The sequence below is a fragment of the Amaranthus tricolor genome, chromosome 7, assembly GCF_026212465.1.
Source record: "Amaranthus tricolor cultivar Red isolate AtriRed21 chromosome 7, ASM2621246v1, whole genome shotgun sequence".
NCBI classification, from domain to species: domain Eukaryota; kingdom Viridiplantae; phylum Streptophyta; class Magnoliopsida; order Caryophyllales; family Amaranthaceae; genus Amaranthus; species Amaranthus tricolor.
The window spans coordinates 25,136,241-25,162,479 of NC_080053.1; the positions used below are offsets into that span (position 1 = coordinate 25,136,241).

A 26,239-nucleotide genomic window follows, 5' to 3' on the forward strand; every position below is an offset into this window, starting at 1 on the left:
TAAAGAATCTTATTTTTTAGACCTCAACTTCAAACTTTTACTTTATAAGTTATTTATTTTTTTTAAGTATTAAAAATGAGATAATATAAATAAATTAAGTTCATGTTTTACCAATTGATTTGACTCAAAATTAATTTGTATAATTTACAGGTTTTAAAATTTTAACTTTAACCTAATCATTTAATAAACAAATTAAATCAAGTCGACCAATTTAATTAATTGGGTCAAAAATCTCAACCTAAAGCCACATATCTCGAGTTATGTTCAGATTGGCTTGGTCAACTTTTGCCAAACCTACTTGTGGATTTTGTTGTGTACTTTTGCAAATATTTTACTGCTTTTTTGTAGTTGGCGCTCACCAATGATATTTTTGATTAAATGACGCAAAATAAAGTAGCCATGCAGACGCATTTCCAATAGCTTATGCATTAGGGTATCATAATAGTTGATCTTCCGTGAACCCCATTATATACAGAAGCTAGCCATTGAACACGAGGCAGATACATTTTAAATATAATTGCTACAAAACTGATCATAAATACAGGACTCAAAGTTACTTTTAGGTCAGTCCTTGTTGCGGGATGTGCGATCTTTACGATGTCCACCAAGAATACGCGAGATCTGCAGACCTCTACTGAACGCCTGGTTGAACAACATTCGTGTTTGAAATTCTGACACAAATGGGAACCAGGCAAGGAAAGCCACTGGTGTGAACAAAAGTAATCCTATCACAATCTCATAGCCACGTGCAAGTGTCTTGACTGAACCCCAAAACCCAGCTTTGTGAACAGCTGGTTTGAGAGCCTGAGCAATCTGGAAAGATAATGGACATTAAAAGAAATTTATACCTTAAAATCTTGGAGCATTTAATGTGGAAATCACAATGGAACTGTAGAAATCTATTGATTTTTAAGTTAAACTATAATAAAGATGTAAACTGTGAGAACTGTAAATCTGAAGGAAAATTTAAAAATTCTGTTATTAAATTGGATTTAAATGTTTTTTATGGGTCTATGAATGCCCGGGGTTTGAGGGAGAGAAGATCAACTCATCAAAGTTAACTCACGAAACACGAAGTAAACTTTGGTGGAATGTAGTACTAACCAACAAACAGAAAGAAAGCTAACTTAAAGCAGACTTTTGTACTGTCAAGTATCATGTCAATTGAAAGCGAACAGTTGAGAGGTGAAGTAAAGCATAAAAGGGAAAAGGAAAAACATTTGACAGGTCATACTCACCAGAAGCAAGCCCCAACCAGTGGGCATGAAAGCAAGGATGCAAACAATGATGTCTTGGAATGTCATGCCTGGTAATACAATAAGTGTAACCAGGATACCGACAAATGTCAGGAAAATCAAGCCTTTGATGAGCCGAAATACCAGCTGAAAATCAGCGCTGAATCTCCGACGTCCAACAGAGACAGTCTGCAGATAAGGGGATAAATTTTCACTTACTGAAGCAATGCTATATTTTGAAACAGTGCATCAGTCCAAGTCATTGCAGCAAGAATGCAAGATGTACGATGTTGTTATGTGAAATCAAGCACCACGTATAGCATTTTCCTAAACCTTGAAAGAACATCTAAAATGGAATTAAGGCTATGGCAATTTGAAAGATGGTCAACCTATACAACATGCACATGAAATTAAAGTAGGGTCCTCATGAGTAAGATTTCAAAAAGTGGTAAATAATTTAACTTAAATCGAATGAAAGAGAAGGAAAAATCCGTGTCAATAATTGATATCAAAGATATGAACTATGAAGAGTGTGATATATTTGTGGTTAGGCTTGTACACAACAAGACCCCATAAGAGAAGAGTTGGCCATACGTACCTGACAAGGTTCAATCCTAAAACCAATTGGTATTAGAAGGAGTAGCCCATCAAGTACATATAATAGTCGACCTCTAATCTTCGATGTGGGATCACAACTCTCCTCACACATGTGAACCCATTTTTTGTAATTAGGCTTCAACACCATTCTTTTCAAACCCGCAAGTTAATTTTTCTTATAAAAGACCATTTTGTTTCCAATTATCGGAAATCGTCAATTGATACCATTATAAATTTGTTATTAGGCTTGTACACAACAAGATCCGCATAAGAGAAGAGTTGACTGCACATAAACCCGATGAGGTTCCATCGTAAAACCAACCAGTTGATATTAGGAGTAGTAGCCTATCAAGTATGTATGATAGTCAACCTCCAATTTTCGATATGAGATCACAGGCGGTTTATTTTCCAACAGATTAACCATTTAAAAAATGATGCCCATGGCCATAAAAATAACTTTTGGATAACTAAAAGGAAACAGTGGTAAAATATTTGGTCAAAAGTAAGAGATAAAGGTATATCATATATGCACTATACAGTCCCAACGCGTATATGTTATCTTATACAGATTCATCAAATCAATATACTTGCTCAAATGAAAAGTTATTATAGTTTGACAGTGAAAGCCCACCAGATCTAATGTGAGGCTGGTGGAAATAAACTCTGCTAATATTATTAGACCATAGGTTAATCGATAGATATTTCAAAGAACATAAGCCACAGTACACACAAAAAATTATTAAAATGAACCCTTACATCACAAGCTTGAAAACTATGGAGTGTAATCACAAGGGAAGCCAGTGTTGGACAGATTAGCCATGGCATTTACTAAAAAGTGAATACACAATTACAACATAACAGAATAATTCAACTGACCTTCATTACAAATAATATTACCACAATCACCAACCAGGACAATCCATATACCTGCAACACAGCTCATTAAGAAGATCACATGCAGATTCATAACAAAAAAGTAGGGGAAGTCCTTAGTAGACATACCTCGAAACTTTGGTTTGATCTAGTAATTTTTAAGTGATACACAAGCCCATACTGATAGATAAAGAATCGCAAAGATAGTAGTATCTCAGCAATGATTCCACGAATACCGGAATGGTGAAGATGCTCCTGTTCCTCTTCCCACCATGACTCCCAACTCTTTTCTGAAGGCACACCAATCCCACCTCTGTTGCTCATCCATTTGTTCCAATCTGTCCAATCATCAACTATTTTTTGCCATTCAAAGCCAGAAGGGTTGAAAAGGAAGGGAGCAAATAACCAAGTGCCCACCATAAACCACATTGATACAGTAATCAAGATATAAGCAACCGGACTTCTATACGGTTGTCCAAAAATTTCGTAAACAATAAGTAAAATCATGAGCTCAATCCCCTTCACGAAATGGCTCCGAGAATAAAGTCTATAGTTGTCTGCAAATTTAGCATGAAAGACAACAAACCCTCGACCTGTAGGCCTATATTTTGCACCTCCATGAAGCAATGTCCTCCCATAGTAGTGAGTCTTGGTCCCGAGTGAAAATGTAAAGAATACTGGCGCAAGTTGCAGTTGCATCAATACAAACTCACTTAAAGCAGTTCGAAACCCTCTTTCCAAGCCAATTTCCATTAACATAGGTAATGCCATTAAAAACCCGATTTGAACAAATGACTGAGAAGCAAGAGCAACTTGAAGCGGTTTATTATTCCGAAATCTCCGTTGGTTGTTCAATTGTTCCTCAAGGCCACTAAGCACAAGATAAAGACGTCCATATAGGAATATATACACAGTAAGCACAGTAATCTGCCATGTAAGAATCCAAAATGAACGTTAGAAAACAAGCTTTATGTTTCACACCAAAACAAAAAGAATAAAATTGTTGACTTACCAAGTTGTTGAAGTAGAAACCAATGGTAGTGAAATAACACGACAACATTCGGAAGAAGTCAAAACGATGTCCAAGTCTGTATACATCACGACTAAGTGTCTGTTCTCCATTTCCATTAGCTATTTTCGCCTCAAACATTGAAATCTGGTTCAGGCCCACATCTCTTCCTTTCCCTACCTGAATGTACTCATGATGTGTAACGTTTCCTCCACGGAGAGTTGAGTTAAATCCTATATATAAAAGACCATTCATGGATTAAATATATCGCCAGTGACCCAACCAATTTGAAAAACCAGCATTCTTCTTACCAGCAAATATATCTTCACTTAAGTTGATAACCTTGGAGGCTTTACTGATACCACCTCTAGTAAGATGAAAGAGTCTATCAAAGACATCTGGGTGGCCATAATGGAAGCGAACCCTGTGCAAATGAAACAGCAAAGTCAAAACTCTATGAACGATTTAAATTACACCTGCAAATTCAGGCAATTGCGAATGATATAAATAGTAAAAGCATATGTCAATTGATATATGGTTTAGTAGTTAAGCTTATTTGTTACTGATCTAAGGTATTCTAGCCATTATCCAATTATTTATAATTGATTAGACGAAGGGTTTAAGCTTCTGGAAAATGGAGATGATATAACTAATGAAAACATTAACGAATTCACATCAACCAAGTTACTTCCTCTAATTGGAAATAGTTGTTACACTTTCCCAAACGGCTTTATCTTATTAATTGCAACGGTGGTCATAGAGTAAAAATGCGATAATGGTCTACATCGCAGTAACTGAACGATAATGCGGTAACGGGAATGATGCCATGAACATAATTTTGTCTATGAAGGCTTTGTTTTGAACTGTCCCATGTGGATCCTCCTCTTCCCATGGAAACAAATAACACTTTTGAGTCTCTCTACTAATGTAAAACCATTTTTCATATGCGCACAAGATTGTACATAAGACTAAATTTTGGCATTCCATTGATAAATGCTGGAATAATCTAACTCATTAAAAATCGCAACGTACTCAGTTTCTGGTTGTATGACAGATTTGGTTTGATATTATTTGTATGGGCTTTTAACTGTCCAGACTTGAGCATTCTATACATATAGCTTGGTGTTGTTTCTAGGGTACTAGCTAATGCTCTAATTGTGGTTCTTTTTTCAACTAGTATGCCTTTAAGCATATCCATGTCAAAGACTCTTGCTTTTCTACCCACCCTTTCCTTCTTGTTAATAACATCAACTAGTTCCCCCCTTCGAAGAGACTTTCTAGCATCAACCCATTGCCTTCTTAAGGTCCACCTACTTATGTTCATAACACATTTGTTTAATAATTCCAATTGGAAGAATATAGTTTGGGGCTTTGGTTACTTGGATTAGGTGTTGCACAATCATTTTCTACATGTTGCTTACTTCTCTACATGAATTATATGTGGTGTGTGTTGAGTCTCCTAAATTGACAGTATTTGTAATGTTACTATCTATACTCTTCATATTCACAAACAATATTAAATCATGGAAGTAAGGTGAGTACCTCCAAATTTGGATAAAAAGCTTCTACAAAATCAAAATCCCCCATGATATTTGCTGAATCTAAGTCAATGACTTCTTCCATCCATCTCACTGTCGCTTTCAATTAATGTGCTGTGTGTGTTTATGTCACTAATTTTTTGGAATGATTTTTGGATGTGTGAGTTCAAAAGCTGCTCCCCAATTGAGGTGAGGAATACAAAAGAGTTATTGCTGATTATATAGGGATGTAAACACCTTTGTCGTAACAAATGAAAGTTAGGAAGGAAAAAAAATTAATTTCCCTCCCATCAATGATTCTGCTCACTGTGTATTTTTTGACATTTTAAATTCCCTCCATTTTGGAGGAAACCATGTAATTAATTCATGTCGATTTTGGGGTCCCACCATAAATCCCCTCCTTTTTTGGTTTTTAATTAATCCAACATGCCCTTTTCTCTCTCATGTTTTTATTAAATCATATTTTGTTATTTTTATTAAAGAGGCAAGAATATGGGTTAATCAGCACTTCCACAAACTTCCTTAACATTTGTGCAATCTATCGTGGGGTGACTAAATATAGGAGGAAGTGTATAATTTGTCTGTCCATGGCGTATGTGAGTGAGTGAGAGGGAGAGGGAGTGAATTATTGATGAAGACAGACTTACTTCAATGGATTTGCTAGTAGTCTTTGACCAATGGTGACAAAGCTTGTCTCCTGATTCGACATAAACCATGCAAGAGATGAAACACTGCAACAAAACAAATACACAACATTAGCAACTAAATATACACAACTAAAATGAAACAAAACCATCAAAAGAAAAGCACAAACCTTCCAGTAAATATATGCTCCCTAAGTCCAAGGATTGTCGGATAACGTACACCACCATGCTTTATCAGAAATTCTTCAAGCAGATTCCTCATTTTCAAAGCTTCTTCCATGTAATTATCCTTCAAGTAAGAGGAACGCCAAGTTAATGAGAGAGAGAGAAAGGGAAGGGGGTAGGTATAACAAAAGCCATTACAAGCAGACAGCAACCTGATTCATGTCTATTGCTTGCAATCCTTCTCCGCGTGTGAAAATTATTGCGTGATTCTGATTCTCAGGCTTCCCTTCACCTAAGATTGGGGGTCCCGGAAGTTTTATACGGTAGATGACCTGCACAACATGGTCCATCACATCATGAGGGAAACAGTATCAAATATAAAAGAATCGAGCCAATATTTCTCATTTAGAACTATTAATCCCATGCAATAAGCAGGCTTTATTAAATAATTATTAGATTTATGAAACAAACTGAGAATGCAAGGCTCAGCGAAATAATAATAGCACATTAGAAGGGATAATACATAATACATACCTTCAGATGTCCAATCATACTTCATAAATCAAAATTAGTATGCTTGTTTAATAAGCTTAATGTGTAATACGATGTTGGAAATTAGCAGAGTTCGAGACATTCACCGGAAAGAGAAAATTACCTGATCCAGATTTTGCCCAGGTTCATTTGATTTAGTAGACGTCGGCAGAGCTGCTTTAACAAGAGCAGAGTAATAGATCTTTTTTATCTTGTTCTTGTTGTTGTTGCTATTGTCGTTGGCATCGCGCTCTTCAAGCTCATCAACGTATGCCACCCGAAGTGACGGATATCTGTATCAGAAAAGAGCCCTTGAACTCTTAATTTGCAGTAATAAATGAATAATGGATGCTGGTGACAGTAAAAAAATGGGAGATTGCACACGCACGTCGTCATTAACTTGAGTATATCTTGAGCACGATGATCACCAGCTCTTTTATGTATTCCATATTGTTGGCAAGATACAACGTATGTGAACTTCATATCAGCAACAGCTTGACACAGTGATCTTTCACTTTCTGAGTTCTCCTCGGTGTTTAATTCAAGAGCCTTGTAACCTTCCATCAAGACTATTAAAAAGAAAATATAATGAAACTTCTTCCAATTTTGCAGCTTCACTTCAAGATCATGACAAAAATGGCCAAAATTAAACGTGAAGATTTATAAGGTACCTTTATCATTTGCCATATCAAGGAACGCTTGAAGCTCAAGAGCTTTTCGATAGTACATCATGCCTCGAACTGCCATTTGTAACAGTCATTTAGTAAGAACAAAGGTTTTAGGCTTTTGGAATGGGGCATGCCTGTTTCCAGTTTGCACCAAGTCATTGAGCTCCATAAAAAGCACAACATAAAAACATAAAAAGGTTAATACCAGTACGAGTCAGAGTTTGGCCTCTGTAGGATGCCCAAAGACGTAACTCTTCTTCCAGATCTTCATTGTCTCTGAGTTCTACTTGATCCTTGCATTTGACACGTTCTAAGAAGTTATCCCATTCATCTGTTCCACAAGGTCAAGCAAAACTTATCATAAGTTCAAAGGATCAACACCACACAGCAAGGTTGATTCCTAAGAAGATATAAATTTATCAAAAGCAATCCATACAAAACCTGGAAAAATCTTTTGCAGGTAAAAAAGGATAGATACACCATCTTCATTTTGATTTTCCAGATCTTGTAGCGAGAATAGAACCTCTTCCGTGTAGTAAGGGGTCAAGACACTGTAAAAATACATCATTTGAACCATAAAGAGTTACTTAGAAAAGTTATAATGACATCATGCTATATAGTAACAGATATCATAAATATTACAAAGTTTTAAATTCAATAAATGTGTCAAATAGCAAGAAGCCAATGTTCATTGTCATGACCAGCCCTCTTCGGATTTAGAAGTGCATATATACATTAAAAAAAGTTCCAGCCATATTATTACATTCAACAAATTTTATTTACAAGAATACTAGCCTGCATGATAACAGTTCCTGCCCAGATAATATTATGCCTAATCCAAATATCCTCTGAATAAAGGTCCAATATCATTCTGCCCCAAAGATATAATTTTCAATATGCTCCTGTAAATAGGAGCTAATCTACTCTAATTTACAACTACAACAAATTTCATAAGTGTGACATTTGAGTGAATAGATCAATAGAATGCATTTGTATTAGCCTTTTAGAATCAAAGGCCTATAGTTTTCAGCTCAAATTCAATCAATTGTGGAAAAATAATCAAATCACTTCCATAATAAATAGAGGCTAATTTTTAGCTAAGCTAAGATAAGCTTCTATCCATTGTCAGAATCATGTCCGAGTTTTCTTAAATCCAACTCTGACCGTTCCTGCTCAAAGTCAGATTTTTTAATCGAATTTATCAGTTTCCGTTCAGCTTGGATCGAGGATGATTCTGACTGAATTACAACACTAGATTTAGCTCATGGAAGATTGAGGAACGACAAAATATAGATATGGTTGGAAGATAGACTTTCAAAAATCGTATCACCATGCTTAAAAGATACAATCACATACACACAAAATCTATCAAAAGAGTGAAAACAAAATACAAAGAAAGTGAGACCAACAACAACAATGACAAAACCTTAACCCCAAAACTAAAACACAAGAGTGAAAAGAAAACACAACCAAAATGAGAAACATATGAAGAAAAAAACTCAAGGGAGTAATTACATAAATATACAGAAATCAGAAATCTTAGGCAGAAAAAGATGCAATCCAAATTAGATCCTGCACACCTCACTTTTCAACTTTTCTAAAATGAGCATTTAGTCATATATGTTTTACATTTAATATGGTATAGTCTGTAACAAGTAAAAACATAAGGGTTCAATAAAAAAAAGTAACATAGAGGGCAAAACAAAAGGAAATCTAGAACGATATATCCAATAAAGAATACAGATTTGAATAAGCCCTTAGCTAATTTTGCAACTTTGACGTCCATATAAATAGCAAAGAAAACAAACTCTTTATCTTACTCTTCCCTACTCTACACGGTCCTTGCAATAGAATGGTATCACTTTAATTTTCCAAATATTAATTGTGGCGATCGAAGAAACTAGAGGTCGCATATAATTTATATCCATACCAAGATACGGTTTTTAATAATTAACTAACATGTGTCCATTCTCAATGGAACCAAAGATTTATTAATCTTTGGTTTCAGATCATAAATAAATATAATATAATATAATATATCGGTTCGTTAAATCATGTGCACATTTTATTTGCGTGAAGTTGCAAATGATATTTTCTATCAAGGTTCAATCGGAAAATCTCTTTTAATTTTTACAAGGTTAAGGCTGCACACATCTGACCTCTCAAAACCACGTTTTGGTGGGTGCCCAGGTAGGATACACTTAATGGCATTAGGGTAATGGAATATTGCCCATATTGTTATATAGTTAACTAACAAATTCTTATACAAAACAGAAAATGCTAGCAACACATCAATTTCTTTCAGAAGGAAATGGAGCGTAAAGTGGTTATTGACCAAGTGCGCATAGGATCGACAAAATTCAATGAGCCTGTAAGAGAGCAAGATATGTCTCACTTCTACAGTAAAAATGTGAATTATATAATACTTCTACTCCTATTAACTACTCCGCACTAACATCACAAGTAAAAAAGCATGAAAATTCCTATGCCTGATTCAGGCAATGATGCATTTTTCTAAAGACGTATGGCTCAACTTACGAGAAAGAAAGCATGTTTCGAACTTTAGGTGCATGTGGCATATCCATAAATAGTGAATTTGAAAAAAAAGAGAGCCGGCGCCTAGCATCTAAATTTGATGGGACATCCATTGCAGACTCCTTCACAGTAAGCAGCAGGAACAACCGTTTGATCTGCCTCACCAAACACATTTAACTCAGAATCATGAATGCAAACCATAGTATATTCTAATTTCTACATAACACAAACAAAATACCTTCTCCTTCCAAGCTTCTGTTACTGGTTCAATAGGAAAATTAAGTGCTCCATCGCTCGCAAATAACTCAACGGATGCCCTTCCATCCGATGACCCACCTCCAGAATCTAGCACACTATTATCTTCCATTATATCACTTACCACCACCTCCAACATGTCCTGGAAATATAGAACGACTTGATCTTTGTCCTCCTTTTTGTTCTCCAACTGCAAAATAAAATGATTGCTTGAGGCTCCAAGAAGCAGTCAACCCAGTTCATAGAAAAAATCTACGAATACGATTGTATAAACTAATAAGAAGTTTCTGAGTTACTGACCAAGCATTTCATTAGCTTGACAAAATGCTCATACAAGCTAGGAAGAGCACTCATCTTGTACTCAGTCACCAAATTACCATCTGCTAAACGTGACGCAACCTCAGAAAATATATTGTCTATAATACTGGAAAATGTAGTTCAAAATCAGAACTCAATATTATTTGACATGACTCATGAAAATAGATACTTCCAAGAGATAAGTGCTGTCTTTGCTCCACAAACTTACGTTTTCTCACGACTGCCTTGAACCATGAACTTAATAACACTTTTGAAAGAAGCATAGCATTCATGGACAGCACAATTCATATAAGGATCAGCATTAATTCTCTTTATCAATTCCCGATCCTTGCCGTTGCTGTCCTTTGCCATGTCTAGTGCTATAGGAATCTGTAAAGCACCAAGATTAATTGGCACATAGAGCATCAAAGGGTACTATTATAGAGCAGCACAATGCCAAACCTTGCTTGCAAGTAAAAAAGGAGGCCATTGTACAAGGTCTAACTCACGATCAGCCCAATACGGAACAAGCAACAAGTCCATTTCCCTTAAGTTATAGATTTATCAAACCACTGATTAGCAGCAACAAAACACATCAATATAACACTTTTAAAAGCACCTGACAAAGCCCCTTACCTATTACTTATGAGATCTTCATCTCTGAAACTTGTGATGATCTGGTTCCATAACTGAGCAAATCGGGCAGCTTCTTTCTCTTTACTTGATGGGATCTGCAAATCCAGACAAATTTAAAAGAAAATTAAGGACACTCAAAGAGTATGACAGAAGAAACTGAAATGTTACCAGAAAGAAAATACAATACGATAACGGAAAATTCAAAAGTTAATTTAGAGTTTTTGAAACAAGGGTTCATATGATGGGGCCCTTTTTTCTATACAATTTTCTAATCAGTTCCAGTTTAAAACAATTATTCATTAGAACATTAATCAGGAGTTTAAGGAACTATTTGAAACATTAATCTAGATTTTTGGGATCAAAGTTTCCAAAACGGGATCCAGTGGGATGTTTCCCATTTCTATCGATTAGGGATGAAAGAAAACAGCATTGGAAAAAAAAATAAACAACCACTCTAAACTACATAACATATGGCTGCACCATGAAAGATAGGATAACCAAATTCAAATTTGGGAGTACAAATCACTACATGCATGCACATAAAACTGTAACATTTTAAAAGCATGCAATAAAAGCACAAACATCTGAGAAAATGTACCAAATTATAAATGTATACATGTTATAGACCAATCTATAACACAGATACCATGAATCATCCATCAAATTTTAGATTATATTGCAATTTACTACAATATTAAAAAGTTCTAGACAGATGTTAGGATGCAACAAACCAAGTAATTCCCAGTGTTAGATAGTTGCATTATCTTAATTTTAGCCAATTGAAATTGCACTAAAACATGATATGTGAGCAATTGCAATGGTTATTGACAGTGTTACGTAGTTGCACGATCTTTATTGTAGCCAAATTTAATTATCATGTATGAAATTAAGTGCATAGGATCAACACCTTTTTTTTTTTTTTTTTTTGGGAGGGGGGGGGGGGGGGGGGGAGTAAAATATTAAAATGTTTGCACTTTTTAAAAATAACTAACTAACAAAATTCTTTGTCAAAGAACCTCATACATCAAATTTGTTGCTGCCCTCTTTTTTCCTGCCTTTATTTGTGCCATATTAGATATCATTACACTTGGAAGTTGAAACCGATGTGAATATAGTGTAAGATGAGAGACCAATTACTAAACCCTGTCAAATTTTTCCCTTCCAAATTGTTTTTAGTGGCTAGAAAAGGGATATTGGTGGCTTCGTGCATACCAGGAAACAAGGTAAGGAAGAGAAAACTAGTACCAGATTAGAAAGGCATGAAAGAAAGAAACCAGTACCAGAGCAGCAACAAGAACTGGAAGAAATATATTAGTGCCAGACCAACAGCCGTATAGTATTATAATGAAGACCTTTACATTATCCTATCTCATGGGTTAATGATGCTATCTTTTTTGCCAATTGCTTCACTACAACTATCAAAATGTTTGGTCTAGTCAATTTTGGTTTGCCCAGATTCTTTTTGACCCAACTCGCAACCATAGTGTAAATATTCGGTAACAGTTGCGATTAGGTAACGCAATGATGATGCAGTATTGGGATTGATGTGGTCATTGTAACACCTAAATATCGATCGAATCATAAGATATTCCTTGATACGGCCCATAAGATGTTTCTTTTACACCTTTACAAACGCGGGAAGTATCGGTCCGTTTGTTTTGAAAACCATTACAATGCAGGCTTTTTTTTACACTATGGACCCAACAGGTCAAGAGTTTAAAATATATTCCTTATCATTAAGAATTTTTAATAATTAATAATGAATAATATTTTTTTAAATTAATTCTTTAAAATATGGACCAATATAGCTTCTACGGCTTCAACGAGGAAAAATTGACCAGACACACAAAAGTGACCAAATCGGAAAAACTTTGAACGGGATGGGTGGGATTACAGGGTCTGATCAACTTTTCCGGTATTTTGGGGTCACTTATTTTTGAGCTACTAGTATTGGATTATGAGCTAGTAATTTTGGGTCATGGTTAGATCAAAAATATGCCTCGACCCTCGCCCTCACAAATTCACGATCACATCTTCCAAATGTTCTTTATTTTTTAAGTTCGTATTATCAGTAACAAATTCATTGTTCGCCTAACGGACACCTTTCCATTTTTGTTGGATTACTCTAGTGCTTCCATGAATTTCCTACATTCTAATGGTCCATTCTGTTTTACAAAAGCAGCAAAATGTCATCTAATGCCTTCACAATAAAGAAAAATCCTATGTTTCTCTAGAGGATCTGGATAATCTTGTGACTATGGCAGAGAAAATGTCTTCCAAAAACCACAACAGCACAATTCCAAATCATATATTTTTAAAGGCATTCACATGAAGCATACATTTATCTCTAGTACTGTGTGCTGAGAAGGAACAACCGTAACAGTGATAGAATGAACAATCAAATAGCTTACATCAGGGAATCGCCGAGAGAAAGTGGCCTTCAGTCCTTTCTTCTTATGTTGAGGCTGCTCCTTTGGAACAAGACATTCATTAAAAGCACCAGGTAATGACTGAAACCGGGATCTTAACATGCCCAATGTGCGGATCTGAATGAAGGATATAATACGAAATAAGATAAACAAGTCAGAGAAAGGAAGCAACACTCTCCTCCACCTCCACCTCCACCCCCCCCCCCCCCCCCCCCCCCCCACACACACACACACACACACACACAAAGGAAAAAAAGTAATTATATTCAATGCTAACAAAAAGCCAAGAAAGGGATAAAGCTTACCTCTCCAAGACGGCGGAATGCACCGTATATACCTCCAAACAATGTGGAAAATATAGCATACCAGATTTGGGTATCCATAAAGTAGACCTGTAAAAGGAACAGCACTAAGAACAAGCACTTTTGCAAAAGATGAGAAATGATGAATGCGAAAAGGATTTCAAATGACACACATACAAGAATAATTGGGGCCCATAGTGCAATTACAGCACCAATATTATTCCGAGCTGCAAACAAATCATAAACAATCATGAGATCTCAGCAGAGTAATTACATTATAGTACGAGCATGTGATGCACATTACCTTGAGGGAAAAACTCATGCCATTTGAACTTCCCTATTCGAATTGACATTATATCTTTTGTTGGACCAACCAAAGGCTTTATCTGCAGAAACAATATTGCAGAATAACTAGTACAGAGCGGAAAGACAGGAAAGAGCAAGTGGGCATAACCAACAAACAGGTAACACTGAGAGACAAAGTGCACACACATTCACAGTTGCAGTAGTATTCATACTTTGTCCTCAGGAAACAATTAAGTAAACAAGGCAAAAGCACCCGAAAGGTCGGATCCCCCACCCCCAGTATCTAGAATATTAAGCTAGTCATATATAAGAAGATGGCCAAAACACCACGGGGCTGGTCCTCAACTGGAGAGAGGAAATGCTCAGAGTTTATCCAACTTTTTGGTAAATATTAATCATAACATTAGTTAGTTTTCAAGGCACATGTACCTCTATATAGTAGCTGAATGCCAACTTTGTAACTAGAAGAAGAACCCAAAACAGTGTGTACCTGATAGTTCACAAATAATTTAAAGACATTAATTTCTACAACATTCAAAAAGAAATGGAATGTTCCTGAATATTGTATCAGGTTTCTTACTTGAAAAGAGAAAAGGGACTTTCATGCATTCCCCTCCCAACAAAAAGCCGTGGCTGCAAAGCATCAGATTTATCATAAATAAAAGACAATTGTAGGAGCTACGGACAGGCTAGACGCATGCCAAAAAAATTAAGTTAGAAAACCAAAAGGCGAAACGAAGCTCTTGTAGCATACCTGTGACCACCACATCATCAGCATCACTATCTTGTAGTTTGATCTTTCAAGAGCAGAACGTATAAAAGGAAAGAGAAACAGCATGGTGGAGAGCATATTTGGAGAAAGGTAAAGAACAACAGCCAAGAAAAATAGTGAAGGAGAGTGTGCATTGCTTCCAAACCAATTTTTGATAGTTTGTGCCAATCTTGGAGGAGGATTTTCCCATGAATAAGCATAGGTCACCGGCAAGATCACCACCCATGCAGCAGCTGAGATAACCTTCAAAATGTACCTGAGTTTAACATAAAATGGCATGGTCCCTCTTGCTTTCCAACCAAGAACCACATCAAGAGCAGCTGAGAAGCCAATACATCATTGTCAAATTCACTTTGATATTCAGTCAGGAGTAAGAGGGAAAACAACAAGAACACAATTTGAGGCAGAGTGACTGCAGTCTAGTAGGTGCAGAAGTCGAAACAAGCCTCAGAAAAGAGAAAATTAATTGATTAGATGAGTGGTTATACTAAACAAAGAATTTGACCATGGACTAGAATTTATGCAAGCAAAAATGGCAACAGGAGCTTTAGCATGGAACCAAGTGCTCAAAAGCCTACCTTGCCCGAGCTTTAATATCGAAGCTGTTATGAAAATGCTTAGTACATTTTTGAAAACCCTTATTTCAAAAATTGCACTGGGGTCCCCGCTGCCATTCCATGCCACAATAATCATAGCCTGAAAGTAATAAGAACAACATCATTTCACAATCATAATGCAAAGATCTAGCCTTGCAAAGATATTGGGAGAGAATAGTGCCTGCAAAGCCAGAATAAAGAAGCTCCACATTCTGTCAAAGCTTCTAAAAATGTGCCAAAATGTTCGAATCTCAACAAAATTGACCTTTCCAGTCCATCGATCCCTGTGGGAAGTTCTGTTCTCCTGATAAACAAATTTTAAAAGATTATACATTGACAGCCAGTTGCAGACTCACCTAAACAAGATTCTCAGCAGCTCTGGCGGTCAATACGGCATGTAAATCATTCAAATTCAAATGAAATCCAGAAACAGGGTTTTAAGCACAACTGGTCCTCAATAAAGTATGAAATAATGATATAAACTAGTTATTTCCTTTGAAGAAGAAAACTTAAGAACTGTTATATCGAATACACACATATACAATGGCTATCAGTGTTTAGCACTTCTACAGCTCAGTGGAGATTGGTTGATGGGTCAAAGACACAAGTATGAAAATAACCTAATTTACCGTATCAAGTTCCATTTGTCCAACCGGTTATACATTTGTTTTGCTGCAAATTGGAATAATAAAAATTTTACAACCCTGCTGACAAACAAGATCAATTATTAACAAAAGTATACCTCTGAAAGTTATCAAGGTTACCCTTTGCAGTGGTAAAACGAGACATAGAGCAGATTGAACTATTTAGAGAACACAAATTCTTAAATGAGACAGTTTCATACAAGACGAGCTGTTTAGAGAACTCTTCCTGTATTACTGATCTGCTATCAGTGAAATCTGATGATCATTTGATTCTCAAGAATGAAGCAGACACATGGACTAAAGAAAATGAAATGGGGATCTCAACAAAAATGCCAAAGAATCGACTTTGTCCGAGGAGGCATAGATAAGACTTTAACCTCCGAACATTACCTAAGCTAACATAGTAATATCCAATATGTGACACTTCAACATAAATATTTGAGAAACAATACAATGAATATACAAGGGAAGAATGTTTCTTACTCCATTTCTATCCTTGCTAGGCAGTGTACCAGGGTTACTAAAGAAGTCAGCATCCGTTCTCATTGGCCAGCCCAACCGGAAACAATCAACTGACCTACATAAACAAGGAGAGAAATTGTAAACTAAGAAATGTGAAATATACAATAAGAGATCTAGCAACCATATGAACAAAATAATACCAAAAATATTCATTCAAATCATCATAGTTTCTCCATTGTGAATGCTTGGATTTTCCTTTTTTGCTTCTTTCAGCTTCCTGTGAAGCAAATACGTCATGGATACATATACAGAAAACTATATATATATATATATATATATATATATATATATATATGGAGTTCACGAGAGAACCATCTTTATATGAAAACCGTGAGAACCAATCTTCCTGACAAAAAACTGAAAAAAGTATTACTTTTTACCTATAAAGGTGTTACTATTAGGCAACAAAGTGCTACTTTTCTTAAAAAAAAAGATGGTATTTTTCAACAAAAAATTGTTATTTTCAGAAAAAAATAAATATTTTCAAAAACAAACTGAACAAAACTGACAAAAAAGTGTTGCTTTTTACAGGTGTTATTTTTTGGAAAAAAAAGGTTACTTTTCAGAGATTAATAAACAAGAAAAGTTGATAAAGTAAAAAAAAATATTACTTTTACAAAAAGGTGTTACTTTTAAGACAAAATTAATACTTTACACCAACAAAAGTTGACTTTGTATTTTATTTTTTTCTAAATTTTTTTTCTAGAAAGTAACACTATTTTACCAAAAAGTACTAGCTTTTTTTTTAATTAACACTTTTTAGCCTAAAAGTAATACCTTTTTAGTAAAAAGTAACATTTTTTTGTTAGATAGATTGGTTCTCAAAGTTCTCATATAAGCTTGGTTCTCACTTGAACCTGACCATATATATATATATATATATATATATATATATATATATATATATATATATATATATATATATATATATATACAACCATTTGAAATCCAAACATTGGATTAGAGCATATACCTTTTGGATAACTAAATAAATGGGCTTTACAACTTTGTTTAAGAAGATCTCTTCTTCACCACCATACGCAGGTGTCACATTTTCCCCAGTCCGCGGACTGACATTTCCAGCGAGCATGCCGTAAAGTTCAAATGCCATCTGTGGAAGAGAACTGTATTAAATAAAATTTCGCTTTGAACAAGGATTCTTATGCAAGACCATAACAATCGAGTCAAAGTTTACCAACTCATTAGCATAACTAACAAAGAAAAGCCTCAAGATACTACACTAGAACGAGCTTATTCTCATTGCCGTCTGTCAAGCATTATTCTTAGTGCTGACTGTGTTCCTCATTATATTCTTGAGTATGCTTTTTTCAGCTCTAATCTACTAGTAGTCTGTTCAGACACCATTTCAATGTCAAAGTTGATTGTGTGAGTTTGTCTCACTTCCGCCTCTCATTGCAAGTTCAAAATCCATTGCCTCTGATGCAAGTAAAAAATTCTCATCTTTTAAGTAGTTCCTCATTCTTAACCCTAGATTCTACGATGTACTTTATCTTCATCATCTATTCTTTTGATCTTAGATAAAAGCCCTAATTTTTGGTTTTGAAGTTGAACAATGGTTTTTCTCTCTGCCTTGTGATGATTTGAAGCGTTTTCTTGATGATTTGCTGATGACGATGATGAGGATACAAATAATGTGCATGTTCAAGAAATAGGAAAAAACGAGGAAAAAGATGAAGATGCCTATGATGTTGCAGGTCCATTTTCTCGTATATGTGTTTACGGTTTTCTCTCTAACTTGTGATGATTTGCTGCATTTTTTTACATTTGCATGATTTTTTTATGGTCTATGATAATTTATTTTGAGACCATTTTAGACCATTGGATTTCCATATTGCCACCAAATGTTTTTAGGAGGCATTAAATTGCCACCAAATTTATTTAGGAGGCTATGGAAACCTTGTGAGTGTTGATGATGAGAACAATTTCAAGTTCCTGAAACTTGCGCCACATTGAATTTTTAAAGCCATTTGATTCGTTTGTCATTCATGATTTTGGTACAATGTTTGGTGTAAAACATCTACATTTTTGTACAAGATGTTTAAAACTAAACACAATTTTTCTGTGTATCCCAAAAGTGTGTTTATACACCCAAAAATTTAGTTGGCTTGCAAAAGTTGTGAATAGGTTCATTGTTCCTCCCAAAAGTATGTTATGTTGTGTTTCTATTACTGTTTGTTGACTACTGGATTGTTGTTGGCATCACTGTTGATTGTTGCTTGGTTGTTGTTGACTGGATTGTTGTTTGATGCCGATAAAGGTGTTCATTCGGGTGATCGGGTCGGTTTCGGACGAATGTCATTCAGTTCGGTTATTTTTCGGCTGTGTGTTACAACGGGTCACACTAGGGTCGAGTCGGTTAGTCACGGTTCGGTTGGAGATCGGTTATTCAAGCTATCGGGTTAGCATCAGTTCGGTATCGGTTGAAATTCGTGTCGAGTGTCAATCGGTCTCGGGTTGTCATCGATTACTAATTGGTTCAGTTTTGTCGGGTACAAATCGGGTTCGAGTTTTTTTTTTAAAAGCAAAATTCAGCTATGTATTACTAATTACTATCGATCGAATCAATATCAAATTAAGTTGTTAGTCAATTTTAATTGATGACAAGATTCCCTTTATTTAAAGGGAAATAGTTAAAATGCAAATCAATTAGTAATCATTATTACTTTGTTGTTTACTTGTTTGATCGGAAATTAAAATTATAAAGTTCTATCAATATTCATCTAATTCGTTATTAATGTAGTTAAATAAACATTAACCATTGATTATTAACTCTAAATATGGGAAACCATGTATTTATAAAATTTAATTTATTAAAATATCTAACCCTTTATTAGATTAACAAATAAGATGATTGAATATGAGTTTATCATACTTCTATGTTAAAAATTCGTTCAGGTTTATAGCAGTTCGATTTAAAATTTGTTCGGGTTAAGTCGGTTTTAGCCGGATAGAATTCGGTTTCGAGCATGATTCGGGTCGGATATGATTCGGGTCGGTTATTATTAGGTTCGGGTAATCTCGGTTAACAATTATGTGTCGGTTACAGCTCGGGTTCAGCTTTACCATTTTCGGTTGTCAACCGGTTCGCGTACAATTTCGGTTCGGGTACTGTCGATTCGATAAACCAAAAAAAGGAACACATTTTCGGGTTGGTTTACTTTCGGTTTCGGTTCGGATTTTCGAGTCGGGTCACTTTTGAACAGCTCTAGATGCTGGGTTGATGTTAGCTGGATTGTTCATTGATGTTAGGTTGTCCTCTGTTTTGTTGGTTGATGCTGGGTAATTTAATTGTAATTCATCTATTTTAATTTAAATTTATGTTTCTAATTTATTAAATTTGATGAATTGTGATGGAGGTAAATTTCCCTCCAAAATTGTAATCTCCCTTTGGGTTTAATGGAAATGGAGGGAACAATTACAATTTAATTGCTTTTGATAATCTCTCTTACTTGCACATGTAACCCACCATTTTAGGTGGTCCCTTTAATTCTTAATATTTGTGCCCAAGCAAATGGGACAATAGTTTTGAATTAGACGGAGTATGATTTAAGCCAAAATCATCGAGTTTATTTTGTTTTAAAAAATCGTAAATTACTTAGTTTGATTAATTTTGGGGACGACCAAAAATGATATGTTGATTAATTTTTATTTGTCACGTACGCCAACATCAACTAATAAACTTCCATGAGGATGACGCGTGAAATTTTTCAATCTTTCGATTAAATTGTAGGATTCGAAATAGCAATAATAATTGAGGAGAAAGAAAGTTTTGGTAAAGGAAAATTAAACGACTTGTTGGAACTAGAGATTAATAAAGATGGTGCAGTTAATTGGGTAATAGGTGTTATTTGCAAAATGAATTCATTGGGTCTTGAACCTGACACCTTGGATTTAGAATGAAAAACACTCCCCAACTACTCCAAATATAATGCGGGTCACTTAATATATGAGGCCCTAAATAGTGTTAAAATATAATGTTCATATATTTGATTAAATATTATATTTAGATATTATTATGTAAATATTCCTAGAATTTATTGTAAACATAGTAGTTGCTAAAAATAGCTCATCCCCTTTATCTATATATTGTCATCATTCAATAAGAAAGCAAAGCAAAGTATTCAAAACCTCTAGTATGCTAGAATATAATATTCATATATTTGATTGAATACTATATTTAGATATTATTATGTAAATATTCCTAGAACATGGTAGGGCGTGAGGCTAGAATGAAGGAGGTAAGGAAGCATGGAGTAGTAAGGTACGGATGACATTATTAATGGAGCGAAATTCGCGTTTGGACTGTCATTTTGAGATGATGCATGTGGAAATGAGAAACGAAAAGATAAACCATGTTAGTCGAAAAATTTGTGGAAAGGTGTGTTGTCAAATTCACCCTCATTGTCGGGCTGAAAGGTTTTGATATTAGTTTCAAATTGAGTGCGTCCGGAAGTTGAGAAAAATGTCATAAACTTGAGATTTTTGAGCGAGAGGGAAAGTCCATAATTGTAATTATCAAGAAACATCCAAATGTCAGTATAAATAATGTCAAACACGTTAGAGCTATGATTATCAAAACTAATAAAGGGTAATTTACTTATACACTATCTCTAGTCTCGAACCAACCATCCAACAAAACATGCATGAATTCCAAATATCAGTGGAAGTGGCGGATGGTGTGAATCAGAAACCTAGCTTAATTGTGTTTATAAAGACTGAACTAAAATGGTACATACTGCAAAAATTCAATAACGGACAGAATGGTGTTAGGGGTGATGTAATTGTCGTATCGCTAAATATCGACCTAAACCATGAAATATCCCATGTAGCGGTTCAAATGGGATTTTTTTAACACCTTATATTGCTTCCATAAAATTGAAAAGCTTAACAAAGTGGCCAATAATGTGGGGTTGTTTTTGCAATATGAAATGCTATCCTTTTTAGAGGCAAACAAACCATTTGCAATGGTTCCATATTTTAAACCCTATCTCTATAATAAGAAGAAAGCTTTCCATGGATGTATGAAAGTTGGAATGCCGATGTAAGAGAACCAAAGTGATCTAGTCAAGGCGATATTCATTTTGAATCAGATAGTACACTAGTACTAGGACTGGACCAGATCCGAGAAGGGAAAAATGAAACAAGATTCTAGTGGTTCAGAAGCATACATGGTGATAGATGTAGCATAGACACTCAGGCATGAATCTCAGATTTGCAGCTTCACCCCATATAAGAAGATACAGGCCCATGTACAATAGTTTACGCTGTTGCACTTCTTGTTGTATTGTTGGCAGCCTGCAATATATCAAAACAATTAACATCAACATGAACCGAAAAAAAGAAAACTAGAGAGCAATAAGCTTCAGATAATTATTAATAATTATATATTTCCAGTAAAGAATCTCAAACACATCTCACATCTTAAAAAAAAAAATAACACAAACTAAAATATCTCCCCAAAAGAGAAAGAATTGAAGCCATGTTCAATGCTCAATAAGCAACACAGCATAAAAATATTCCGAACAGGTGAACACTGAATAGATCAAAGGGAGCACCTAATCTTACTCTCATTTGGTTTAAGCAACTAATTAGAAGTAAATTTTAACTATATCTTGGGGTCGACATAGATTATACACCCTTTGTCCCTAAGGATTGCAATAATTTCTATTTCGTCCGTCCCTTTAACTATGCAACATTTATAATTTGGGTAGTGTTTCCAACAATTTCTTTAATTCTTATCCATTTTCTCTCGGTTTTAATCTTATCCACATAATGTAATGAGACATCTTTTTCTTAACAATTATGTCATTGCACATTGTTGCATTATCTTACGGATTGAGGGAGTAGTGGAGTGAGAAGATACATTTCCTATTTCAAATTGTTATGAGTAAAACTTTTCTTCTTGATAGACTTGTTCCATGTATCAGCTAGAGATTTCACATTAGTTTGAGATTAAGAAAGCTCACCAGAGGCTACTCTTACGGTCTAAGTACTTGCACCATTTCTTATAGCTCTTGAAGAGCTTTTTCATCACTTCAGTCAACGCACGTTCATCCAACTGAACACATATGCTACTGTTAAAGCTTTCTGGATGGTACAAAGGGTATGCATAATTGTCTACACAATAGATATTAGGTAGCATTGCAGTTGAATGGTCAATGCTATCAGTGATGATGCAAAAAAAGAAAAAAAAAAATAGAGAGAGAGAGAGAGAACATGCTGAAGCAAATGTTTTATACACAAAATTTTATATAGATTGATGCGACAAAAGTTAAAGGGAAAACCAGATCAAAATTCAAAACTATGTAATGATGTTGTAAAATGACCTTTGGTTGTTGATCAGGCTTTGGAAATTGTCGTATATGAACATTAGCAAGCAATAAAATGAGGTGTTCTCTTTGATTTGCCACGTTGTCTTTCTGCATATCAATTAACAATTCACATTACATATTTCAAAGTCTGAAGCAGGATCAAGCACATAAATCACCAACAGATAAAGGCAACATAAAATAGTCTAAAAAAGCGCAGAGGAAAAAACCTGAAAACCAAATATTGCCTGGAGCCAGTCCAATATGTCTTCATCTTGCTTTTTCTTGTAATCCTTAGGCCAAGGGAGGCCCCTAGTGTGACGAAGGGCAGTCATCGAAGCTTGTATCTGAAAATTGGATATCCTGTTAACAGGTCTACAGGGAACTGCAAATACAAGCACCACCTTAGCAGACCTACCTCCGGATATCTCATAATTGCCTGATTTGCACTGTCTGGATCAAGAGGAAGGATATTGTATGGGGCATAGATTTCAGTTTTCTCTGCTACTTTATTGTGTGTATCCAAGATCTGCAAAATAAACACCCAAAGAAATTGAAGCAGTGAAATACTCATTAATTAAGGAGTATACAAAATCTGACATGTGCTTGTATACTATCAGATTCAGTATGTCTTACCTCACGGTCAACTTCCATGGACTGCGTCAAATTAACAGCCTTCAACACCTCAAAGAGAACATTCGCAGTTTGATATGCCTTTGTGAGCTGAGCACTGAACAGAAAGGTCAAAATTTGTGAATTTCGTTACAAACCAGCTGGAACAGAATGAACTGTCTTAAATTCTTAATCAATGTTAATCATGCAGCATAATTAACTCACCGGTCAGCCTTATCAGCCGCATTTTGCAAAGCTTGAATATATTTCTTGTAGTAGTGCTGATAAAACATCTGCATTTCCCGTGCATCACTCTTTTTAACTCTTCCCATCAATGTTGGATCATTTTCCTGCAAGACGCTTTATTAACATGCGGATGACAGCAAAAGATGTTCAATCTATTAACTAACTCGCACCTCATACTGAGGTCAAACTGTCAAAGGCAGCTATAATAGAACCATCCATGGCTCATAATAACAGAAAAAGGTAACTTTTACCATTAATTGCCAGCAAGAACTTTTTTAACCCTGAAGCTACAACCTACCGTCAAAATAGACTCATCAAAAATATAAAAGAATTCGCATAGGTTCTATCAGAAATCATGAGAATCATGTTACCAAGTGACTTAATGAGTGAATTAATCAGCAACAAACAATCAATAAGATTATCTACCATTTGATTAAGGATTCCATACTTATAATGGAAATTACATGAATTCACATGCCTTACACAAAATTTAACACCTGAAACCCATAATTAGGCACAATTGAAGCGCACGTAATTTAGATTGAGTATAGCAATTTCTCCAACATTCCACAAGTCACGCCTAGCTTTTCATGATAATTAATATAGCTAAAAATTAAAACAAAGATGCAAAACCTTCTCTAGTCTTTGAAGAAGTGCGGTCTTAAACTGGCGGACACCACGTCCGCTGGAAGTTGGATCCAACCGATGAGCTTTCTCAAAAGCATAGAATCGACCTGCAAGCCACCAAATGTTAACGAGCGTGAACAGACTCAAAATTAATAGATACTAGGCTAAGGTATCAAAATACAAAAATACATATAAAAAGAATGCACTAGAGAAGGATGATCAAGGAAAACCAAGAGCGAAAACATTTTAGACCATTTCACAAGCACAAAGGGTCAATGCAGAAAATTGTCTTTTACGTTGGCATGCTTATAGGGAAACTAAAAAAAAATCCCTCAGAAATTTACAAGTCTTTTCGGCTAAACCCTTGAAAAAATAACCAATTGCAATTTGCAGGGAAAAACAACAAAAACATGATTTTGGAATTGCCATCCCTGAAGTACAAAGTTCATGCTAAGGTTGCACAATTTGTGACGAGCTCTGGGGGGAATCAACTTCCCTGGTTATTTAGTCAAAAAAATTATGTCTAACCTATACAGTGCGTGATTTAGGTACCATACGACCTCCGTAATCTAAACACTCGGAATTCAGCTCACACATAAACACACACACACCCAAGAAAAGCACTTTGGACCTCGGGAGAATACTCAATATAAGTAAGTAGTTACATAAACCAAGGGATAAACAACTTCTCCCATCTACACAATCATAACAGGATTCACTGCTTGGCATTGCTGAAAATGGAAGGTTGCAAGACAAGTTCAAAGTCATAAAAACCTATTGAAAAATCAATGTTACAATTGAGTTGCATATAAACCATACCTAAACATCCAAGACAAACACTAGTAACACAAAAATTGCTACTTCTGCTGTTAAAGCTACATATTTTAAAATCAAACTGCAGCTAGAAAATATAGAACTTACACAAATAAGCCACCCTAGGATTATGTTTTTCAACTTCATTGGCGACACGAAGAATAGGAGCAATCTCAACAAGAGACGACGGAACAACCTCACTGTCAAACGCCGTTTCTCCAAGATTCCCAGCCGTTTGTGTTCTCGTCAAACGCCTTGGTGGCGGGTGATCAGAGCCCCCACCTCTCGAAGTGGACAACGACATAATTTCAAAAACCTACCAAACCAAATCAAAAAATGAATTAAACCCAACAAAAACATACCAGTTCAACTGAGTCATTCATCACTCAATTATGAAAATATGTCAATTCCGAATAAATAATCAGAGTTAGTAGTACTAAACAGGCAACTGCATGCAACTTGTATCTATGCGATGATTTATTTTTTAAGAAACGCATTTCATTTCAATTCAATTATCATGTACACAAAACTGCACAAAATTTAAAATAAAATAAAATAAAATAATATGCACTGCGCATTAAGAAATCAATGAGAATAGCATGCAACAAAGAATGAATTTCAAAATCAACACCAAATAAATGAACAAAATTAAAGTAATTAAAAGGTATAAAGTATTTCGAACATATAATTCCCGTAAGAGCAGCGAGCATCAAGCCAAAAATATTTTTTAAAAAAGAAAAAAAAAATTCTCGTGACAATTAAATCACAAAAAAGGGAGAGAGAAAAAGAAGTACCAATATATAGTAATGGAGCTAAATAATGATAGCTTATATGCCTTATAGTAGCATGAAGCTATGGCGAAGGAGAGAGAAAGAGCGAACAGAAAAGTGCGCCCTAAGAGAGAGAAAATGAAAAGAAGAAGAAAAAGAAAAAAGTGTGAATTGATAGAAGTTTAAAGGTTTAAGGTGCTTCAGGAAGAAGGAGAATAAAGCAGTGGATGAAGAAAGTGACCATAAGTGTGTGTCACAGTTGTGAATGACTGAGTAGTGAGTAGTGAG

At 35.2% G+C, this 26,239-nt stretch overlaps 1 protein-coding gene across 1 annotated transcript; it reads right to left on the reverse strand.

Annotated features, from left to right (window-relative positions):
- Nucleotides 1-394: 394 nt before the first annotated feature.
- Nucleotides 395-26,239, reverse strand: LOC130817395 (callose synthase 3-like). Its single transcript, XM_057683072.1, has 42 exons — nucleotides 25,976-26,239; nucleotides 25,290-25,497; nucleotides 24,375-24,475; nucleotides 23,721-23,845; nucleotides 23,520-23,613; nucleotides 23,302-23,412; nucleotides 23,114-23,230; nucleotides 22,902-22,994; nucleotides 22,542-22,633; nucleotides 21,744-21,870; nucleotides 17,528-17,665; nucleotides 16,695-16,771; nucleotides 16,516-16,609; nucleotides 15,570-15,692; nucleotides 15,371-15,488; nucleotides 14,775-15,112; nucleotides 14,601-14,653; nucleotides 14,450-14,510; nucleotides 14,019-14,100; nucleotides 13,892-13,941; nucleotides 13,718-13,804; nucleotides 13,395-13,529; nucleotides 10,984-11,078; nucleotides 10,810-10,894; nucleotides 10,577-10,737; nucleotides 10,351-10,474; nucleotides 10,034-10,240; nucleotides 9,799-9,950; nucleotides 7,702-7,811; nucleotides 7,466-7,591; nucleotides 7,264-7,332; nucleotides 6,981-7,161; nucleotides 6,717-6,885; nucleotides 6,274-6,393; nucleotides 6,067-6,185; nucleotides 5,900-5,983; nucleotides 4,026-4,138; nucleotides 3,718-3,947; nucleotides 2,835-3,632; nucleotides 2,709-2,759; nucleotides 1,239-1,424; nucleotides 395-813 (listed from the first exon to the last, which is right to left on the reverse strand). The coding sequence occupies exons 2-42, from the start codon at nucleotides 25,483-25,485 to the stop codon at nucleotides 565-567; spliced, it is 5,841 nt and encodes a 1,946-aa protein (XP_057539055.1). The 5' UTR covers nucleotides 25,486-25,497; nucleotides 25,976-26,239; the 3' UTR covers nucleotides 395-564.